At 42.3% G+C, this 23,025-nt stretch overlaps 1 protein-coding gene and 1 pseudogene across 1 annotated transcript; one reads left to right on the plus strand and one right to left on the minus strand.

The window, feature by feature from the left end:
* Window positions 1–452: 452 nt before the first annotated feature.
* LOC125427854 (E3 ubiquitin/ISG15 ligase TRIM25-like) lies at window positions 453–22,810 on the minus strand. Its single transcript, XM_048487409.1, has 6 exons — window positions 22,220–22,810; window positions 19,129–19,224; window positions 13,195–13,428; window positions 9,645–9,807; window positions 6,578–6,640; window positions 453–991 (listed from the first exon to the last, which is right to left on the minus strand). Exons 1-6 carry the CDS (start codon window positions 22,808–22,810, stop codon window positions 453–455), a joined length of 1,686 nt encoding a protein of 561 aa, XP_048343366.1.
* On the plus strand, window positions 3,096–3,191 carry LOC125430381 (annotated as a pseudogene).
* Window positions 22,811–23,025: the final 215 nt, after the last annotated feature.

The following is a 23,025-nucleotide window of genomic DNA, read 5'->3' on the forward strand; positions in this document are numbered from 1 at the left end:
CCCCTGATGTGGGGAGTGCAGTGGGACCCCGCGCTACTTGCGGAGAGTAGCGCGGGGCTTAAGATAAGTGGGGAAAGGGCCTCTGTGAAATGGCAAAATCCACTTGGAAATGATTGCTGAAGTGCCCTGAAAAAGTGCCCTCAGACTGTGTTCAAAGAGAATTACTGGCTGGCTGAGAGCAGTCTATTAATATATTTACAAGCGCTACATGGTGGCAGGAAATACTGAAAATATATTTTATAGTCTAAGAATATGTGTTGTCCTTATGATGTCTCACAGGAGCACACTGAGTAGATCCAGAAAAAGGACAACTGTAACTAATCCATCCTTCATTTCTGCTTGTGATTTTTTAGAAGAAAAATAAAAAAAGAACCTTGCAGTACCAGTAACGAAACAGAATTAATTTATCAGAAACAGCAAAGCCTTCTTTAAGGAATGAGGTATTTTGGCCGCTACTCTGGATGCTGCTTCAGAGTAACAGAGGCCCCACAGCTCACCATAGCAGCTGGGTACAGGGGCTCAGTGAATGTGGTGAGGAAACGGTAGATGAGGTTCATGGTGTTGGTGACGCCATAGAATGTCAGGGAGCCACCTGCATAGTCTAACAAGACCCCAACAGTTTTGTAGAAGTTGCCTTTTACCACAGTTTGGATGTTATTGTTCCAAACAGAGAATTTCATCAAATCCCACTCCAGGCACCATGAACTGTTATTCCTGCCAATCAGGTAGAACATGTACCCTTTTTCGGTTCTATGCCTGTAGTTGTAGGTGACACCCAAGCACAGCCAGGCGTTTGAAATCTCAGCCTCCCAGTAATGGCAGCCCTCACAAAGGCTACGGCTGCACAAGAGCTGTGGCCAGTGGTTGAATCCTTGGCTGGGTTTTGAATGGTTCTCCAACAGGATGCCCATGTTCAACACAGAGTGCGTCTCCTTGAATAGCAAGAGGTCTTTGTTGGCCGTGCTGGCATCAAAATTCATGTTACAGTAATCTGTTTCATGGAAAACAAAAACAAAAAAAGAAAAAGAAAGAGAAAGTGTTAAAGAAGCCAATCTTGCTCTGTTCAGGAGTGATGATACTACAAATTACAGGGGACAAGAACAAATGAGCAAAGGTTGTTAAAATCATAGAGACACTAGGGATAGAAAGGCATATAAAAATAACTAATTTACCCCTTGCCTACATTGGACCATATCCAGAACATGTAGAACAACATATCCAGAACATGTAGAACAACAGAATATGTAGAACAACAGAGCAATTGGTTGTGGTGGGTTTTCCGGGCTGTGTGGCCGTGGTCTGGTGGATCTTGTTCCTAACGTTTTGCCTGCATCTGCGGCTGGCATCTTCAGAGGTGCATTGCAGAGGGAAGTCTGTTACACACTGTATCCAGTGAGAAGGAAATGTTTTAGTGGAGTATAAATTGTCATGTCCCCAGGGGGGAACCAATCAGTAAGTGTTTGGGTGGAACTTGCTATTCAAAGGTGTGGTTGATAGTACTGCAGGTGGGGTTTTTCAGTCCAGGGAGTGATTCACATTTGCATTCCCTGCAGCAGCAGCAGTATTAGTGAACACAAATCCTGTGTTTGGGTGGAGTCCATTGTCCATGAACATTCCCTTCTCACTGGACACAGTGTGTAACAGACTTCCCTCTGTGATACACCTCTGAAGATGCCAGCCACAGATGCAGGTGAAACGTTAGGAACAAGATCCACCAGGCCACGGCCACACAGCCCGGAAAACCCACCACAACCAGTTCAATCCAGCTGTGAAAATCTTTGACAATACAACAGAACATTTGTTTGTCCCTTACACCTCATTTCTATCATGTGTCCAAGAACCTCAGGGTAACATAAATAGAGTTTTGCAGTGTTCATGCTCACAACAGCAACAACATTTGTAAGGCTTATGGATGGTGATCGGCTCAAAACCTCCTGTTTGTGTGGTATCTGGATCTTTCCTTCGTCGTTTAAGTCCAGACCTTTATTTAGTACATCTGATTTTCCTCTGTAATTTGTGCCACAAGCAAATAGTAACGCCAAAATAAAATGACTTATGTCAAAAATGCCTAGAAAAAGAGGTTAGCAAACATAGTGCTACGGGATGCCTTCTAGGATTCCAAAAAGGAATGGCTACAGATGTTGGCTAGGCACCACGTTTGCAAATACCAGAGTTTTATTTCTTATGTACCTTTGTCAGGGGGCATACTTCACTTCTTTCAGATCCCCATTAAAAAAGTGTAGCGCCCTCTAACATATGCAGCAGCAACCAGAAGAAGTATGGTTTTCAGTACATTGCGGTTCTTTTAACCCTTGCTAATAGGGTTAACAGAAAACACACAAACTTGACTATCTGTTGCGCGGCTGGTGCAAGCTGGCAAGCACAGGCTGGTATTCGGTTTAATACTGGGTTTATCGGTAATCTGATTAGCTTTGACATTGGCTTTTCCTCTAAAGGGACTGCATTTGCTCAAAGGATGCCAAAAGATTCTGAATGCAGCATTTTCTTAATTAAAAGCAAATGAAATGGCTTTAATTGTCAGGTACTTCTTAACTCCACCTTGAAGAAAATGAGGAATGTGGGTATATAGGTATCAGATCAATACCACTTAAAACTTGTCTGCTGCCTTTCTGCCTCAGTAGGTATTCAAGGTGGCTCATAATTTATAAAAAAAGCTAAAATCCATGTGATCAACACAAACCAATATTAACTCATGGCAGCCACAGATTTTAAAAACAACATTTAAAAGTTTTAAAATTGTAAAAAAACAACCCTAGAAAATCAGAAGACTTTGGAACCAAGGGCCACAGGAAAGCATTAAGTAAGCTGAGCATGCTTGGGCTGAAGCCTTGAAGACAGCATTATAGGGGAAGATCCTTGAGGAAGTAGTGCTATTAATGGGGTACAACTACAGGAGAGACTCACTCTGGTGGACATCCAACTGACCTGTGAAGAAAGAGGTTCCTCCCTGTATTACAGATTGGATGGGAGGGGTGGTTTCTAGTGTAAGGATTTCCTAGCTCATTCTCTTAGTCCTGAGTTAACTAGTTAGCCCTTCAAGCTCAGTAGGAATAATGATCCAGGCCCAGCTGATTGTGCTCGCTTTGGCAGCACATATGCTAAAATTGGAACGATACAGAGAAGATTAGCATGGCCCAGGCCCAGCTGATTGAGACAACAGCTCAATTCATGTCACAACACCCCACCCCACCCCAAACAACTTAGTTTATTTATGGCTGATTACCCACGGCTGGCTCTACCCTATCCTTGCCCCACTCTGGAATCAGAAGTGCTCTCACTTTCTGTGGGGAAAGCAAGAAGCACAGGTGGGGCAAGAGGACGTGCATCAGGAGAAGAAATCTTGCCTCAATGCTCTTCCTCTCTCAGTGCGCCATTGGAAGGAAATGCTTTGGGACATGATTTCTTGCCCCGACATGCTCCAGCTGCCAGCACGTGGCTGTTGCCCCGTGGGTAATCAGCTTAAGATGGACACAAATCTAATGAAACCAAAAGGGGATACTGTCAACAATAAAACCCAATCCAAAGAATCAGTTTAGGTGGCCAAGAGAAATCAAGCAGGCAAGCTCCAAAAATGTGTAACTCGCGAAACCTAAATAAAATTATGCTGATAATAACAATAAAATATATTCAACCGTTGGCAACAGAAAACAATTAAAATTGTTTCTTCAGTTCCAAATACTTAATAAGCCAGTTCATGTAGTAAAGATAGGAATCTAGCAGTAGGACAGAAATTTATAACTAGTTTATCAAGAACCACCATGGGCTTGTCATGCACTAAATTAATCCAGAACAACAAACACATTTCAGCTTCCACCTTCTTCAGTGATGTAAATGTACTACATGTTAAAAGTCACAACTTATCTCAAGCTAGGTGCATATACAATAAAGCAATAAATCTGCAAATATCTCATATTTGTAGAAGTCTTCTAATTAAAAATAAATGTTGCCAATTTCCAATCAGACTGAAAATTAGAGGGAGTCAGAGACTTGAAGTCTGCGTGCACATGCTATAAACCCAAAGGCTTCCCAAAGTCTCACATCTACATATAAGATATTAGGCATGAAGCCAAATCAGAATCAGTAGATCAATATTTGTATGTAGAATCAAACAATGTAGAGTAGATAAATAAATGTCCAATGGAACTGTAATTTAATTAAAATACAGTTTGTGCAGTTATCTAAATGAGGGTCACACAACTGATCATGGTTAGGAAAGGTACATCAAACAATGATTTAAAGGTGATTTATTAACTAATTTAACTATGGTTTTGCTTTATGTACAAACATGGTCATCCTTGCACTATTAGTGGACAGGTCCCAGCAACAGAGATGACTGTCCAGAGTGAAGGAGATAGAACTAACGTTTTGTCAAGATAAACCAGAATCTGAACAGTCATTTCACAAACTATCCATACCTAAAATAAATCATGGTTGTGCACGATGACTGAACTGAGTCTCTCAGCAACTAGGATTAAACCAATCTCAGCCTCTCTGAATTGTTCCAATTTTAGCGTTCAAGCTACCAAAGCAAGCACAAGAGGAAGGGCAGCAAATTTACAGGCTCAGTAGTTAATCAAGGTTGTGCCCATCACGAACAAACTGAAATTTGTTCATAATGTCTGTTGTACCTGAAATGGCTGAAGCCCTTACAAAAAGTGCTTTATAAATACCAGTTATCTAATGCTTATTTTCAAGCATTGTTAGTTGAAATGTGGATGACTGAAGACAGAAATGGGGGGATCATAAAATGCTTTCTACTGAGACATCTTGTCCTTCCAGATAAACAATAGGGGGCAAATTAACTCACCTACACTCTCCCAAACTTCCACTGAAGATTAATTCTCCCTCACCTATTCTGTTGATGTTAAAGACCTGTCATAAGAGTAACTTTATGTCTTGGGTTCTATTATAACAGTTTGGCAGAGCAAGTTTCTGGTGAGGCGGCACAGTTATGGCAGCAGGTATAAAGGCTCTGGGTATGATGTCATGAGGTTAAATTAAGCGGTGAGCAAGAACAAGGAGATCACTGAGGCAAGAGCTGTATAAAAATAACAAAGGAGGTTTATTTTTGTGCAGGGTTTTTTTTAATGGTTCTGCAGTACTGATCCTCAGGCAGTCACAGGGGAAGCCTGGCTGAGGCACTTAAGCTACTTACAGCTTCAAGTTGTAATTTAAATTCCCTTTAATACTAACAAACCGGCATTCACTGCCTAGCCACCAGGTTGAGTCCTTTCATAGGGACTCCTTCCACACCCGCTTTCCATTTTCCAAAAAGTCAGACTGAACAGTATCAGGTCTATTGATGACTAGGGGCAGGTCTGCGTATGTTGTCCTCTCCCAGAGGTAAGTTAAACCACCCTGCCTTGCTATCAGGCAGAGCTACCCATTAATTGTCTGCTTTCTTGCTGAGACAGACCCAAATTGACTGCTGCTGTGCTTCCCTCACTGGATGCTGGAGCAGCACTCAGGTGCCAGACAGCTGTTTTACATTTCAGGAGCAGGGCTGCCTCCTGTCCACAGGCTTGACTTCTCAGCCTTTGATGCACGTCTGCTTCTGATCATTACTGCCCTTGTAAATAATTTGTCACTAACACCTCAACTACATTTCACAGTTAGCATACAGTAAATGTCATTTTCAGACTGCTAACACTGCAGTCCTAAACAGATTTATACCTTTCAAAGTCCACTGAGAGTTCAACAGACTTAGAAGGTATCACTCTATCTTTTCAGCGTATCACGAGTAACACCGTACATGGACACCATCTGATGTCTCAGTCTTGAGGCTTCCTTATATGAGGCATGGATTTAAAATAATAGTTATTTGCGTAATAATGCCAGCGGTTTGCAAAAGAAACTGGTGGCCTAAAAGCAGCTTTGCAGCTGTCAGCAAAGTCTTGCAGGATGGTTTGATGATGTAAGAATTCTGCTGAAGTGGCTGCCTTGGTGGGCTTCCATTATTAGGGTCTTTACAAAGCCTGGCACATAGTGGCACATTTCATTGTCACATGCTAAGGCTGAAGCTGGTTCTCAAGAAATTTACTTAATATGATTATAAACAAATGTTTATATTACAGGAATGTCAAGCAAGTTACAGTGCTCCCTCCTGGTTGAAATGGAACAAGTCACAAGGCTGAGTTAGACAGCCAGTCCATGCCTTTGAGGGACATGAAAATTTGCTTGAAATTTCTACACAATCAATTTCCCTGTTATAGCCAGGCAGATCTTGTGCAGCCTTCACGCACAGGATCATTCTTAATACATTATATATCTCCTTTGAATTGTGTACATCCAAGCTGAAACACCATTACTGCAGAACCGAAGAGAGGTTGGATTTAGAACACCCACTCCATATGATATCCTGAGGATTCCACTTCCAATATTCCTACCCAAGAGTTCACTTCTGATAAGCATTTCATCCTTCCATCTGCATTTTGCCAGTTTGGGGGCTGTTTCTTGCTCAGACACATACAGAATTGTTGTAAGATTTCTGTCAGTCAACAACAGTGACTACTTCTATGAATCATGGAGATTTAACAAATGCAACTGCAGCACCTACACTTTAGAAGACTCTTTCGATCCATAGGTGCAGGTATCACTTCATAAGGAACCATTGTAATCCCTGAAAGATTAAAGGTACTTGAGTTACTTATTTTGTGCATCAGTGAAGGCTTGCGTTTATTGCCCTGGTTGTAAACTTCAGGGGTGGTGACAGGACACCACAAAATGGATACAGTGGTTTTAGACTGTCACTGCTGCCTCTTGGAGTGGGCAACTTGTGAGGACACCACTAAGTAGGACTACAGCAGAGATTTCCACCCTACTGTTATGGGGCCCTTAATTTTCTCCTTTGCTCTCTGTAGGCATGATTGCCTCATTATGAAATACCTACACCTTTTTTTAAAGACCTGCAGCCTGTACCAAGAATTTACTAAGTAATATGACTTTTTAACTGTTTCTTATCCTGCTTCCCATCAGTTAACCACAGCTACCTATCTATCTGGTTCATTTTTATCATGCCTTTCATCATGTATGATATTACTAGAAATGTCCTTTTTGTTTTCTCTGCTTTTTAAAAAAATTCTCTCTCTGAGGCTTCAGCTTACATAGTTTCCTGCTGCTTCTGCTTATACAGCACAGTGGCAACAGAACTTCCACATTATAGTCTCCCTGCCCCAGTTTCGCTGGCAAAGGCCACCCCCTCTGACTTTTCCAGCATTTTTTTTAAAACAGTAACTGAATGTTGTTAAAAAGACACAACAATCTGTGTATCAGGTGTGATGGATTGCAGTATAAATGGTTAATTTAAAAGGTGCAGTTCAGATAGAACAGGAGCACAATGCGTTAACCAGAGTTTCACCTGATTGGCCAGCTGAGATTCAGTTAGCCAGAGCCACAGAAAGAGTGTGTGCTCACCTTCAGATCGAGTCAGACACAGTCAGTCAACAAATCGTGTCAGTGAGAGTCAAGAGACTCGGTGACCAGAGCTCTCAAAGAAATCTCTCAAAAACTGAGAGGAAAGATGGCTAGGTGGTCAGGTCCTGGTGAAAGAACCGAGGGAAAACCTATTCACAATCCTAAGGCCATACAAAGGGCTTGCTAAAGTATCTGAAGAGACAGCACCTAGATTTGGGACTGGAGAGTTCCTGAGGGTGTGTGTTAGTATAATTGGCAGAGTCAAGTGTGGGTTTAGAGAAACCTATAGCTTGCTTTGTCCCAGCCCAGTGTGAAACCCTAAGGAGTAAAGGGTGGTTGGTTTAGAATCTTGTTCAGGACTGTGTAGGAATGGTTTACCCAGAAGGCCTTAAAGGAGTGTATGAAACTATATTTTAAAGTGAAACAGCCTTTTAAGTGAAACAGCGAAAGCAAAAGTACTAAGATCTGAATGTAACATCTAAGAAGTCTCTGCCTAAGAAAAAGAACGTTTAAAACCTCTTTGTTTCATCAAATTGAGAAGAAAAGCCTGTAAATAAATTCTTGTTTGTTTTTACTGGTAAGAAGCTTCTCAGAGTTCCATTTTCACTCAAAAAGATGGCAGTGTACATTTTCCTGACAGGAATTGCCTAAAAAGCTGGGGTGTACCTGGGCTATCAGCAGCTTTCAGCTGAGCACTGAGCCCTCCCTCCTGCAGGGTATGTTTGTGTATTACATCAGGTTTTCTAAATTCACAGCTTTCATCTCCTGTATATCCTTCAGAATTTGGGGAACCTGATATGCAGATTGTTATATGATGATAAAGATATTCAATTGCCTACTTAAAAAAGGTAGCACCTAGGGGATTATCTAAAATGCCAGAGATGAAGAGACACCCACACCAGCCCTGTCGTTGCCCTGCCACAGCATCAGGGTCTGTCTGCCCTGGTGGGCAGCCTGCAGCTATCCTATTCCTTTCTTCCCCCTTTCCTTTGGGCAGACAATGGTAAGCTGCTTCCCTCCTTTCTTCCCCTCTCCATTGGGGGTAGGGCTAAGGGTACATCAGGGAGCAGGACCCTTTTCCAGGGCTTTTTTGCCTTCTAATCCACCTGCAAGTCAACCCAGTGAGGACAGCATGAGGTTATCCTGTAATAGCAGTTGTGTGAGTGGGTGGTGGCAGCAAAATCATTCAACTAGAGCAGTGGTGGCCAACCTATGGTGCTCCAGTAGTTCATGGACTGCAATTCCCATCAGCCCCTCCCAGCATAGTCAATTGGCTGATGGGAATTGTAGTCCATGAACATCTGGAGCCCCATAGGTTGGCCATCCCTGAACTAGGGTAACTGGAACAGGGGTGGGAAAATGGCTGCCCTGTGAGCAGACTTTGGAAAATCAGAACTGAACTTCACAATAAAGCAGGTTTGAGAAATATCAGAGAAAAGCCAGGGAAGCACAAGGAGATGCATGAACTCTTCATTGATGCTATGGTAAAAAGGGGAGGTGAGGTAGAACTTTCCAACAGCATTAAATCCAGGGCAAATGACCCATATGGAAATGGACTTTCTCTTAAGCATGCCTGCACTGAAGTATAGAATCAGGCTTTAACAATGTACAATGAGCTTTTCTTTTGTCTGGAAAATGTCTTATGTAGCACCTAGATTCTAGAACAACCCTATTAATGGTTGAATGTCTTCTCTGTGTCCTTTGGTATGGCAAATGTAGGTTTTTCCTCAGAATTGTGGGTGATAGATTTTTAAACACATATCTGAATTCTTCCGCCAACAATAATGGCAGTTGGTGTCAAAATTGCAACCATCTACTGGAAATGGAGGAAGTAGCAGGTGAACAAATTGTTTTTGGTTAAGAGAAAATGGGCATTAGGAGGCAGGTGGCAAGTCCCCTACTGAACCTTGGCTAATGAGCCCCCTTTCTCTTAGACTCAGATAGGTAGTATGAGAGCATTTGTGCTAGATCACATTTCAACCACTGGGATTACTTGGTCAAGGATGCAACTGTTCAAGAAACTGTGATCACCAGAAAGCTGGTTCTCTCAGAAATATACATTTTTTTTAAACAAAACTAAACGTTAAGAGAGGAATTTATAGATCCCCAGTGTCATATGCCATTTGGCCCTCAGAGGCCTAATTTTTGGTCCTCATTCTGTTATGATATCAACAGACCCCTTTACCTTCAAGACAACAAATCTTACTCACCTTTCTGAAGGACTTTGTTGATGAAGCAGAGTCCAACCATGGATAACTGGGATTTTAAATCACTCAGTGTCTGTTTGAGCCCTACGAAACTGGTGGGCTCCTCACATTTCAGACCAGACAAAGCTTCTGTACACCCAGACATTGTCTTTATTTTTGGAAAGTCCTGTAGGAACAACTAGGTTTTAGAATAGCTCATAATTCACCGAAATACTTTTTGGAGCAGTGAATTCATATTTTCGTGGCACAGAAACTGGACTTTGTGTCTTTAGCACTGACGATATGCTTTCAAACATGTTTTATGTTCTCTCTATATAAAAACTGCCATTATAAGAAGAGGACACAATGACATATTTAGCTTATTAAGCAGAACATGTTGAATACTGTGATGAACATATTGTCAAGCTTTTACCCTTTATGTTTATGGTGCAAGAATTGGAGAACATACAATTTTAAAAAATGATTATACACCAACCCCTAAATGAGTCCATCTAAAGGAATCCCAACTCAAAATTACAAAATAATAATTTCCATTCTCTGTATCGTATTTGACTATAAACTGTCTAATTCATAAATATTGTTATTTTTTTATAGGAGGGTAACATTACCAAAATATTTTACCTATCCAGTCATGTAGGTTGGGAGCGACTTTTTGATTCCAATTTCTAGCAAAAATCAGTCTTGTGGCAGTTTAACAAATAGTTTAATAAGAGAGTTTCTTGTGTAAATAGAATTTGTTTTTCTAAACCAGTTGACCACCATAAATGAAAAAAAAATCTGTTTGAGGTACACTGCAAAACCAACAACTATTTTAATTTGTTTTGTTAATTTTTTTGCTAATCTTAAAGGAGAAAGAACCCGCTTATATTACTCTTACAGGAAACTTAGGTACAGAAGTCAGCATCTTTGAATTTTTAAAGGTTATAAAATCTATGATGTTCCAGCAATAAAAATCCACTCCAAGGGCCGAGGAAGTTGAGGTTTACTCATGTTAATTTCTGTTGACCTGAATGTTGAAGTTCAAATCTTAGAAAGCTGTCATCCAAACTGCATATAAGCACTACTCCAGCATTTTTGGGATTCCACAGTCAACATCCAGTTCCATAGAAGACACTAGTCTATTACATTATAATGAAATAACCCTACCAAATTGGCCTTCAGTTTCAGAAACAGAAATTAAGAACGTAATTTCATCTATGGCCTCTATTTAATTCCCCCTGATTTGTTCAAATTTTTCTCCAGTTGGTGGACTTCAGGTCTAGCCAAGGTCTTCACCTAAATAAACAAATTTGGTATTTTCCCCAAAAGATGGAAATTAAGTATAGTGATTCCAATTCATAAAAAGGTGATAAAACAGATCCCAATGTTTATTAAATATGGCCTCAAAAATCTATGGCAAATTTCTCTACCAGAAACTTGAAGACTGGGTTATAGACAACCATATTATTTATCTCCATCAAGGAGTCTTCAAAAGGGGACAGTCTACCACTGACCACTGCCAAAGTCTTTTTAACCTGGCATTTTCTAGTACAGAAGGGCCCACCAGAGCTCTATACATGGCTTTTGTAGATCTGGCCAAAGCATTTGATTCAATTGACAGAAATAGACTCTGGACAAACCTAGCGAATCTAAATATAAGCGTATAAATATAAATATAAAAGCGTATAAATATAAATATAAAAAGTAAGTCTTTGTTATTCCTTCTGCGTGAATTACACACAGATACCCATGCTAGAATCTGAATAGACATCTCAGGCTCTCTAACAAATAAAATTCAAATTAAAAGAGGAATAAAGCAAGGGTGTGTTTTAGTTCCTCTACTTTTTAATCTTTTTATAAATGACATTGTTATCAGGACCAGAATTTATAGCCCCTTCTATTAACCAACAGAAAATTACAATATTGTTATATGCTGACAACATAGTATCAATCTCCCAAACCAGATTAGATCTAAAAAGATTGCTTCACAGTTTGGTAGATTACTACAAGGAGGAAACACTTTCCATTAACTATACCAAAACAAAGGTCATGGTGTTCAGCTCATTTAAATACTTGGGAATAACTTTTAATGAGACCTTAAACTGGAATGTCCATTTAGAAATTGTAAAAATCTCGGCCCTAAAAATAATAGGGGTATTTATGAGATTTTATTACTTTAAAGGGGGGTGTCTTGTAGACTCAATTGTAAAACTATATGAAAGCAAAGTTACAACGTTTCTGCCATTTTATCAGAAGTTTTTCAGGGATTTTAGCAGGGAGATTACTAAATTAAAAAATTAGTGTAGGGAGGATCATCATTTTAATTGTGTTTATATGCCCCTCCACCCTTGGGTTAACAATGAAAGGAGATAGGAGATGCCAAGCTCGGAGGCTGCTTTCTTACAACACTCCATCCCTTGGGAGCCTGAAAGGTTGCTTCACTCGTGCCCCTCCGCCCCTTAGGCCAATGAGGAAAGGAGTTAGGAAAAGCCAAGTTGTGAGCCTGCTTCACTCTCCTCTCCCCAACTATTTTTAATGTTTTTGGTTATCAAGCAATTTTAAAAGTTTACTTTATTAACTGCATTAATTATATTAACCGACCATACTAATTGCAATGTATTAACTACATTAACTGAAACAGGATGAGAATGGTAACATTTGTTTCAAAGTGCTGGGTAGACACAAATCATAAGTACATTTGCAATGGTAAGAAGTTCAGCAGTACCCTACAAAAGTCAAGTTGCTCAAAAACAAGCTAAAAACCAGTAAATGTAGAGCTTTGGATCAGTGGTTTATGCTACATCATTCAAAAGGTGGTCTGGGTCAAGGTAACAGATTTGGTGTACATCACCATCCCAAAGGTCAATCATGAGAAATAACAGCCAGTACAATGATACACAGACCAAGTACCCACCTTTCCAGAGTTGGACACATCTACCTAAGCAAGTGTGGAATAATCAGACAGATGGAGGTAGGGTTGGGACATATCTGGAGATTTTGGGGGTGGAGCCTGAGGAGGATGTGGCTGGGGGGGAGGTACTTCAATGCCACACACTTTCAAAAGAAGCCATTTTTCTCCAGGTGAACTGATCTCTGTTGCCTGCATGTAATAGTAGGAGATCTCCAGCTACCACCTAGAGCAGGGGTAGGGAACCTGCGGCTCTCCAGATGTTCAGGAACTACAATTCCCATCAGCCCCTACCAGCATGGCCAATTGGCCATGCTGACAGAGGCTGATGGGAATTGTAGTTCCTGAACATCTGGAGAGCCGCAGGTTCCCTACCCCTGACCTAGAGGTTGGCAACCCTAGATGGAGGAAGGCAGAGACGATGCTGCCATAACAAAAAACCCCCATAGAGATACTGTTCTGAAATGACTATAATGAATTTTGATTTATATAGTAATTTGACCTTGAAAGATTGTATACATTTGAATGTGTCTGTCAGTGAGTAACCTCTCACAATGCTTCTCTCTTCACAAAAAATCAGAGTGGCCATTACTACAATACTCTTGGGCTACTAAATAGTGACCTTAACAGTGTTCTAACTGCACAGAGAAAGAGTGGCATTCCTACCTGAAGGAACTGATAATTACTCGGGTCATCAATCAGCACTGTCAACCACACGTTCTGCTTCTTGAGTTGAGTCAGTTCTTCCTGCCTACACTGAATGGAGTTTCCCATTTCCACTAAAGCTGATCTTTCTTCTTGGTCTATAAAGTCTGTCAGTTTGGCCTGCAGCCACTTGAGTTCTTTGAACATATCAGCAAAGGTCCGGGTCACTTCATCTCTGGCTGTCTTCACCACTTTCTAGAATGGAAAGGAAACACCAAGTATGCTACAGTTTGACTGACCATTTGTCTTTATTTAATACCTTTTTCTGAACAAAGATGCACATCATGAGAGTGGTCAAGCCACTGCTGAAGCACGCCCATCCACATTCTGGACAGATACACAAACTTCTTGGCAAAGCTGAAGGAGAAACTCATTCTGCCAGATTCCAACAGAACCCGCTGTGCACAATGCTGATGGCCGGCGTGATGTTTATGATATCCCACCTCTTCCTCTCTCTCCCTGCAGTTACTTTCAGCTTATAAAGAGATCAAAGGTTATTTTTAGAAGAAAAATGTCACCAGAAATGTGACATGTGATAAAATGTACAGTGGAACCTCAGTTTTCATTGCCTTCAGTTTTCAACGGTTTCGGTTTTCATCTGTGTTTTCAGTGAAAAATTTGTCTTGGTTTTCATCGATTTGCAGTAAGGTGCAGTGGTTTGTGGACAAAAATCGCCCAGACAAAGCTGTTCCAGGCCGTGTCTGCAACTTGTTTAATGACAATGTCTTGCCCCATTTCAGACAAATCTTAAAGAGGCATCAGAAATAGACCTCTTTGGACAGCTTTCTGGTGTGACATTGGTCCACTGGCTCTGAAGCTGGTCCTATTGTTTGTTACTATTTTCAGCATTAAACACTATGTTTATTCACCAAAAATGTGTTTTTGGTATGTTTTTTGGAGTGCCTAGAACGGATTAATTGGATCTACATTGATTCCTATGGAAAAGTTTGCCTCAGTTTTCATCGGTTTCGGTTTTCATCGATTCTTTTCGGACAGATTACCAACAAAAACGGAAGTTCCACTGTACCAGTGGTGCTTGAAAATAATGACAACAACAACAATCCCAGAATTAGAGAGTCTGCCTGAAGTGCAGGATGGGGTAGAGAAAAGGAAACTGGCACTGTGTGTTGTTTGAGTTAATTGTAGGAGGCATCATTGCTAGCTGCGCTGTGGACAGAATTTGTGCTGTTTTGTACAGGAATGTCTGTCCGCAGACTTGCACTGTGACCCCTTTCAGAGCAGCCAGTGATATTTATCAGATGTATTTAATTAAATGGTCCATCAGAGTAACCAAGAGCAGATGAATTCTAATCTGGAGAACCGTGTTTGATTCCCCACTCCTCCACCTGAATGGCAGAGGCTTATTTGGTGAACCAGATGTGTTCCTGCACTCCTACATTCCTGCTGGGTGACCTTGGGCTAGTCCAAGGATGTAGGTAAGGGAGGGTTCACGGGTTCAACCCCCCATTACATGTCTGGCTTGCTTGAGCGGCCCCCAGGGGTGGGTAGGGGCATGATTCCACCCCACGAATCCACTCCGTTAAAAAAATCTATACCTACGTCACTGGGCTAGTCACAGTTCTTCAGGCCCACCTAACTCACAAGGGGTCTGTTTTGGGGAGAGAAGAAGAAGAAGAAGAGTTTGGATTTATATCTCCCCTTTCTCTCCTGCAGGAGACTCAAAGGGGCTTACAATCTCCTTGCCCTTCCCCCCTCACAACAAACACCCTGTGAGGTAGGTGGGGCTGAGAGAGCTCAGAAGAGTTGTGACTAGCCCAAGGTCACCCAGCTGGCATATGTGGGAGTGTACAGGCTAATCTGAATTCCCCAGATAAACCTCCACAGCTCAGGTGGCAGAGCTGGGAATCAAACCCAGTTCCTCCAGATTAGATACATGAGCTCTTAACCTCCTACGCCACTGCTGCTCCTGAAAGGAAGGGAAAGGAGTTTGTAGACCACCTTGAGTCTCTCACAGGACAGTAAGATGGGGTATAAATCCAACCTCTACTTCTTCACACCCGACTGGGTGGATTGAGAAGATCAGCCTAACTGCAGAAGCAACTCAAGTAGGTGTTTGGGGCAGCAATATTAATAAGGAAGCAGCATGCAACCCAAAAGGTGCATCCCAAGATACTTTGCAATACTGTAAAGGATGCTGGGGTACAACCATTGGGTTGTGTGCTTAAGAACTGCACCACAGAAACCTCTTAGACACTGCATATCTCGACTTGCAGGGGTCTGCAAATCCCATGTGTCTGGGGTTGTTAACGGAATCTCCTCCTTGGATTGTTGCTCTGTCCTTGCTGGGTTCTCTCCCCTCCAAGTTTTCCTAGCCTCTTCCACTGCCTGATTGACTACCTCTACGTTTGTTAACTGCTGCAATATGTGCAACAGCTCAGTGGGGGTGAAGTTGGACGGGCCCAAGGAGTCGCCCAACTCTTTTATAAATCCTTCAGGATCTTCATTAAATTTTGGCAAATGGCCTCTCATTTCTCTTATGTCTGTGGAGGTTAGGGGTACCTCGACGTATCCTATCGTCCCCGCTCCCTGTGGCACTTGTCTAAGGGAAGCTAGAGTTTCGGGGTCCTCAGGAGGATCTCCTGACCTGCCCGGTCTGCTCACCCCCCATCGTTCATCCCTTTCTTGTATGTCCTGCAATTCTCTTGTCATTTTCCTTATGTTTAATTTCGGTGTTTCTCTTGGTCTTACTATAGGAATTTGAATAGGGGCGGATGCATTATTCCTCAAAGGTCCTACAGCGACCTGAGGAGGTGGTCTTGGGATTGGTTCAAGAGACAGAGAGGGGATGCTTTAAATTGAGCTGCAGTGCGATGCAGACTTCAGAGAGCCACACCCTGATTCGGTTGGTTCTCTCCACCTCTATAGATGTGAATAAACTGCTTACTGCTGACTGCTGCGTGTGTGAGTATTGATTTGATTGGGGATATAATACTCCATACCAATCAGAAGTGGGATTGTAGTGCCCGTTTGGGCCAGAGGGGTTCGATCCCTCTTGACCGAAGAGAAAAAGGAGCGACTCGTGTGGGAACAGGGAGGCACCCCGGCCTTTATTTGGTTCGGCCCGCTTCTCGCACGATAGTCCCTCTGTTTCTCCACGTCAAAGAACCCCAGCACAGCAGCAGTAACCAGTCGCCGGAGGCGGCGGAGACTGAGAGACGTCCTCTGACTTGGTGAGTTGATAAAATCTTCTGGGACCCTATATTACGATGGGTAATAGGATGGGAGGCAGGAGAAGAGTTACAGAGAAACAGAAGGGGATTCTCGAGGGAGACGTCCTGCCTGCAAAGCCCGAGCAGAAGCAGGTAGAGATCCCGGAGAACAGTCCACTGGGCCAGGTACTCGGGAAGTGGGAGGCCCTGGAAGGTACTGTAGATTTCCAAAGGAATGTAATGGCCAAGCTGTGCACAGACGTTTGGCCCACCTATGATTTAGAATCGGGACAGGTGGCCCTGGTTTGGAACCTGTAAGGAGGATATTTGTAAAGAAGTACAAACCTATTTATCAGAATTAGGGTCCATGTCCGGACCTGGGGGAGAGCTCTCCTACATTATGACTTGGCGATATGGGTTTGTACGAGAGAAAAGGTGTCAGGACAGAGTGTGGTGTCTTGGGTGGATGTGTCTCCTGCATGGGTATCAAGCAATACCCTGTTCCCAGAGAATCCCAAGAGGGACTGGCACCAGTCATAAAAGGACTTTTTGATGATGGACTAATTAGTGTCGTGGGTTGTGCCTCTCCCATTAGGCGATGCAGCTACATGGGGGAGTAAAACACTTTAGACTAGCCCTGCACAATGCCTCACAAGACACTTCCTTTGGCTTCCTGCTCCCATTGGGATCCACTGACAGAAGATAAGCCATGTACTTGCCCCCCATGGGGATAGAATTTAGGTTATCTTAAGTCCAACTGGAGCACAGCCACAAAAACTCCAAAGAGGCAGCAAAGAAGAAAGCAAGGTGGGTGGCAATAGAGGACATGAAACAGTCTGTAGCAGACAGCAGTGGCACAGATGCTTCCCAGATGCCAAAGGCAAGGGGCACACCAAATGCAAAAAAAGAAAAGAAAAAAGAAAGAAAGCAAAGCCATTAAGATGCAATTGTAGTTTAATACTAAACATCCCACATCTATTTTCCAAATCTTCAGGGAAACATCCAAAGCCAAATATTATGATTCACCATATCTTTGGCCATTTATCTGTAATAAGATAACTGTTACTCACGTCATTTAAAGTGCTACTTATGCCTTGGTCATTTTTTATTTTTATTCATGCATTCATGAGTACCCTGAAAACCTTTTCTTAGGGACAAAAAAGCTAACAGTTCAACAAAACCACGATGGAGCACAGAATAAAAACCTCTCTAAAATTATTTTTTGTATACCTGACTTTAATAAATACATAGCTCACCTGTGTTTTAAGTCGATCAAACCAAGGCCAAGAGAAAACTTAGAACAAACCCTTCAGGACACAGCCACAAGAGGAAACTGACTTGATGAGAAGTTAAATGGGTAGACTTTATAGTAGAGCTGCTGCTGCCTCAAATACAACCTCTCAGTTTTAAAAGCAGATGTGTCCATTTAAACACTGACCAAGTCTCACCCGTAAGAGTTTATTTTCAGCTTTTTTCACTCAGCCTTGGTTTTATTGACTGGAAACTTAGACTGTGTATATGTTTAATGTAAACAGTTTTTGAAAGACATATACAAAACAGTTTTAGAAATGTTTTTACCACAAGTTCCCTTTTGATTATGTAGAAGGGCAGGCCTCCTTGTCCATTAACAATGATCTTTTGGGATGCCCATGAATTTATCATCACGTAGTATAAATAGCATTTTGTACTTTTTTATTATGAAATGATTCATTGGATATTTGGCTATACATGTGTTTATATGTTTCACTGAAGATCTGCGAACACATTAGCATGTTTAAAATTAAACTATGTTCAGGGATGGGGCTATCTGTGAGCACCAGCCAGCCTGTTTCACTCCTCCTTTTGTCACAGATGCCCCTCTCAGGTACCCTGGAGCACCCCACAACTGGCAGCCCCTTCCTTGGACTTTCCAGCAGGAGCAGATGTCTCCAGGAAGTCAGGGGCCAGGACAGACTGCAAAGAAATGGCAGGAGAGCCTCAGCAGCAAGAACTAGTCTCAGCAGTTTCAGGGGAAAGGGTGGAGTCAAACTGTAATCAGCAGTCCACTGTGGCCTTAGAGAATGGGGCTCGAGCAGCACAGCCTCAGTCAGGCTGCAACCAAGGAGGAGGGCCAGGAAGTCTAAAGATCCAGTACCAGGCCGGCAGGGCGAGACAGACAGCTCACCAGCCACTAGGAGGCTGGAACAGGAGGCTCCCAGGAGGGAGGAAACCTCCCAAGAGAAATAAAAGAGAAGCATGACGACAGGGTTCTTGGTTAGTGTGATCCAGGAGTGCTGTTAACTACCTGATGGAAATAAAGAAGCTGTGAATAGAAGCCACAATCATATCTTCTTTGACTCAAGAGGTCAGCTGAGGCCTTAGGAGGCCGTGGCCTACCCTGCAGAGGGGGCTGGCAGAAGGGGCTTCAATTAAACCTTATTGGCTTTGCTTTCTGTATTTTTCCTCAAATATGATTTGCACCTAGCTTGGAAGGATAGCTGTTATCTATCTGACTCCAGGCTGGGATTCAGCCAGGACCCAGGATTTTCCATAGAATAGAAGGAGGGGAATGTACCCCATATTCAGCAGCTGATAGACCTTTTAAGGTGGACATGGTCTCTAGACCCAAAAACTGATTCCAAACCATACTGGTAGACACCAATACAAAGTTTGGTGGTACCCCCCTGTATATTTGACCGCATGAATATTCACCTTTGGTGGGTGTATTCTGAAAAGCTTTTCTTACCACTAGGTAGTTCACTCTACCCCTGTGTTTCTGACCCTCCAATGCCAGCATCAAAATCTGATTTTCCACATTGGCTTGAATTCGCTTGGCCTCCACCTAGGAAAGATTAAAAAAGAATGAAGAAAGATGTTGGAGCATTCACATACCTCTTGCAGCATGTATCCTTGAGAATCTATAGTTGCGCAACTGGTTTGTGTTCCAACACATTATACTTTAATTTTTAAAAAACCTCGTTAAATCCAATTGCAAAATACCAAGCAAAAACTCCAATTGCAAAATACCAGGAAGAACAGAGCTAATGGAATGACGTAGTAAGGCTGTTATGTGCTTGAATTTTCAAAACCGTTCCAGCTCAGCCATGAGCTGAATGTAACTGGATACGATGCTGCCTTCTACTGACCTCTTTGTTCCACTTGGAATAAAAGTTCTCAGAAACATCTCAAAGAAAATCTCAACAAAGAATCACATCCAAAATATAAGAATAATAATCTTTATGTCAACCTCAGAATTAGCTGGTTCACAGCAGTCATGCCAGTGACGAGATGATGATCCAGATTGCAAGCAAATGATTCTGCCTGTATAATTATTCTGCTTTTTGATCAGTCTTTGTGCCCCCCCTGAAATCCTCAGACTATTGTGAATAAATGCCTGACAAATTAAACTAATTTCACAAAGAACAATAGGCTAAAGAAAGATTGAAAGTTTTTACATTGGTTTGTGACTTCAAGCTGCTCAACAGTTTACAAGTGTTTGAACGGGACAAAAAACAACTTTCTGAAAAGCACTTGATTAAAATGGCAAAAAATACCCAGGTCTGAATGCTACCTGTCAATTTAATCTGCAACAAACAAAGGAACAAAAGCTTTGGGGAATCTTTCCTTAGCTGCCACTTCTATATTTATTGTAGCTGTTTGAACATGCATATATCACCGTACATATAGTCATAATCATTACATCAAATTCCATCATATCATCAAAAGCAAATGTACAAAAATAAAATTCTATGAGGATAAGTATTGTTGCAGTGCTTTCTTTCCATGTATCAACGGAGTTCTTTCTCTTTTTAACTTTTTATTGAATAGGAACAATAAAAGAACAAAGAAATCTATAACCACTGTTGGTGTCCCTTATTTTTAATGGTTATATTATCAAAAATATGAGAAAGATTACTATCATGGTGTTTTCTAATATATCTGCAAACTTGGACTGATGGGATGATGGCACAGAGATCAACCCCACTTTTATGCTCCGGCTCCAACATAAACTCCAACAGCTCTTGTCATCTCTGCATTCCCCCACCCCATCATGGTTTTGTTACTGTTCACTTGACCCCATACTCCTCATATACTTTCCTTTTCACTTCCAAGTGACAGGCCGACTTTACAACCACTTCTACTTCTATGTCCACTTCTCAGTCCCAGCCTGGCTAGACAATTAGATAGATCAGGTGAAAAACAAGCTGTAAACACTGTAACAATCTCTTGTTACTAATATGCTTACGCTTACTGCCAAGAGTTTAATGAGGCCTACCATGAGTCTCTGGGACTACTACGCTTGGCAGGATCATATAACTGATGTCCAAACAATAAAGATCAGTTCCCTGGGGAAAAAATGGACACTTTGGAAAGCAAACTATGTGGCATTTTATCCTGAGGAGGTCACTGCCCTCCCCAAACCCTGTCCTTTTCAGGCTCCACTCCCCAATCTTCTAGGAATCAAAATATTAACTGAATGCAAACGCTAGATAAAATAATAAATAAACCCAGAGGACCAGGAGTTATAAAGAAAATATGTGTGGTAAGAATGTGTTGTTGGGTAGCTTTATGAGATGGTAGTTAGGGTAGTCTTCACAACTCATTCCTCTATTCTCAAAGTTGCCTTCCAGTGCATTGTCGAAGGCTTTCACAACAAGAATCAATTGGATGTTGTGGGTTTTCTGGGCTGAAGATGTGGGTGAAACACTATGAGCAAAATTACCAGAACTTGGCCCCCACAGCCCAAAAAACCCACAACAGCCAGTTGGCTTCGGTGGAATCCTCACGGTCAATGAATTGCGTGATACTCACGCAAAATATCCAGATTTCAGCAAGATTTCCCCACCGCTCAACCGCCCAACAAGGATTCATCCCGGTTCTTGGTGCTCCCGCTCCCCCTTATCGTGTGTTTTTTAAGAACCTGCATGGAAATGCACCTTTTGAAAAAACACATGCCGAACACAGATTGGTGGGGAGGTTCTAGATTTAATTTCCCACCATAGGGAGTGACATGGAGCCTTCCAGCCAATCAGAGCGCAGTGGAGTGTGCACAAAGCATGCGCAGCCCTTTTTTTTGTTTCACGTCAGCGGAGGCTACATTGAAACATGGCTATAAGATCTTCTGTGCCAACTGTAGAAGAAGAAGAGAATACCCCCCTTTCTCTCCTGTCAGGAGACTCAAAGGGGCTTACAATCTCACAGCAAACACCCTGTGAGGTGGGTGGGGCTGAGAGAGCTCCAAAGAGCTGTGACTAGCTCAAGGTCACCCAGCTGGCGTGTGTGGGAGTGCACAGGCTAATCTGAATTCCCCAGATAAGCCTCCATAGCTCAAGCGGCAGAGCGGGGAATCAAACCCGGCTCCTCCAGATTAGAATGCACCTGCTCTTAACCAATATGCCGCTGCTGCTCCTGTAAACTGAAATTAGACTTTTGTGCCAGAGCAGCTGCGTGGGTAAAAAGTGCTGAAGCCGCGCATAAACGTAGCTTAGTGCGAAAAACAGCTACCTATCTACACATCGTATCTACACATGCGTGTGATGACGTAGGTGCGCAAAAAAAAGTTTTAAAAATTCCCACCCCAATGCAGCACAACAGCCAATCAGGACGAGGAAGAGCCACTGAGAATATCGCGCATTCGATAGTGGCTCTTTCTTCCTTGTGGGGGAGTGCTGCACTGTTTGAAAGTGTGATAGACATGGATGTCCTCATCACACATACACTGCAGTGGGGAGGGTGAAACTGTGATGAAAAGATGCCGTTGTTTTTTTTAAAAAACCTGATTGTATCTGGATTTAATTTCTCAGTGGGAAAATGGTATTTAAATTTAGAATACTTACTTCTTTCTCGGCTCTCTCCTCCTTCATAGGGATGGCTTCATGATTCTTGTGCTCCTCCTGGACACACATCTGGCAGATGAAGTTGCCTTCCATTTTGCAGATCAGCTCCAACAACTTGCGATGCTTCAGGCACATATTCGCCTTTAGGTCACTGAGAGGTTCTATCAGCTGATGGTTTTTGAAGGTCTTGTCTTCATAGTGGGACTGGATATGGTTTTGGCACAAGGCTGCCATGCACTGCAGACAAGACTTGATAGCCTTGAGTTTCTTAGGGGAGCAGAAGTCACATGGGACATCCCGTGGACCTGCCAAGGGCGGCCTTCTTGACCCCTGAGCCTCATCTTGTTCAAACCTCAAGGCAATTTCTCCCAGGGTTATATTTTTGCGGAGGTGAGGCCTTGAGTTGAAGGGCTCCCGGCATTGAGGGCAGTAGGGGCATTCCCCAATCAGAGCTTGATGATCCCAGTAATCCTGCAGACAATCCATGCAGAAGTTGTGCCCACAGGCTGTTGTGACAGGGTCTCTGAACACTTCAAGGCATATTGGACAAACAATGTTGTCCTCAAGGAAAAGAAAGCCAGACTTCTTCATAGAAGAACCTTTTTTGGGAGTGGGGATGTCAGGCAGAACTCAGCAAATAAGTGTCGACCCTGCAATGCTCTAGAAAATGTTAGGAAAAGTACTGTAACTTCTTTAAAGGCATTCGAAGCAATTAATCATTGAGCATAAATTTACATTCAAATAAAATAATAGCTTTGAAGGAAAATGTAATCTTTACATATATGTATGCAGCCAGTCCTGTTTTT

The sequence above is a fragment of the Sphaerodactylus townsendi genome, linkage group LG03, assembly GCF_021028975.2.
Source record: "Sphaerodactylus townsendi isolate TG3544 linkage group LG03, MPM_Stown_v2.3, whole genome shotgun sequence".
NCBI lineage: Eukaryota > Metazoa > Chordata > Lepidosauria > Squamata > Sphaerodactylidae > Sphaerodactylus > Sphaerodactylus townsendi.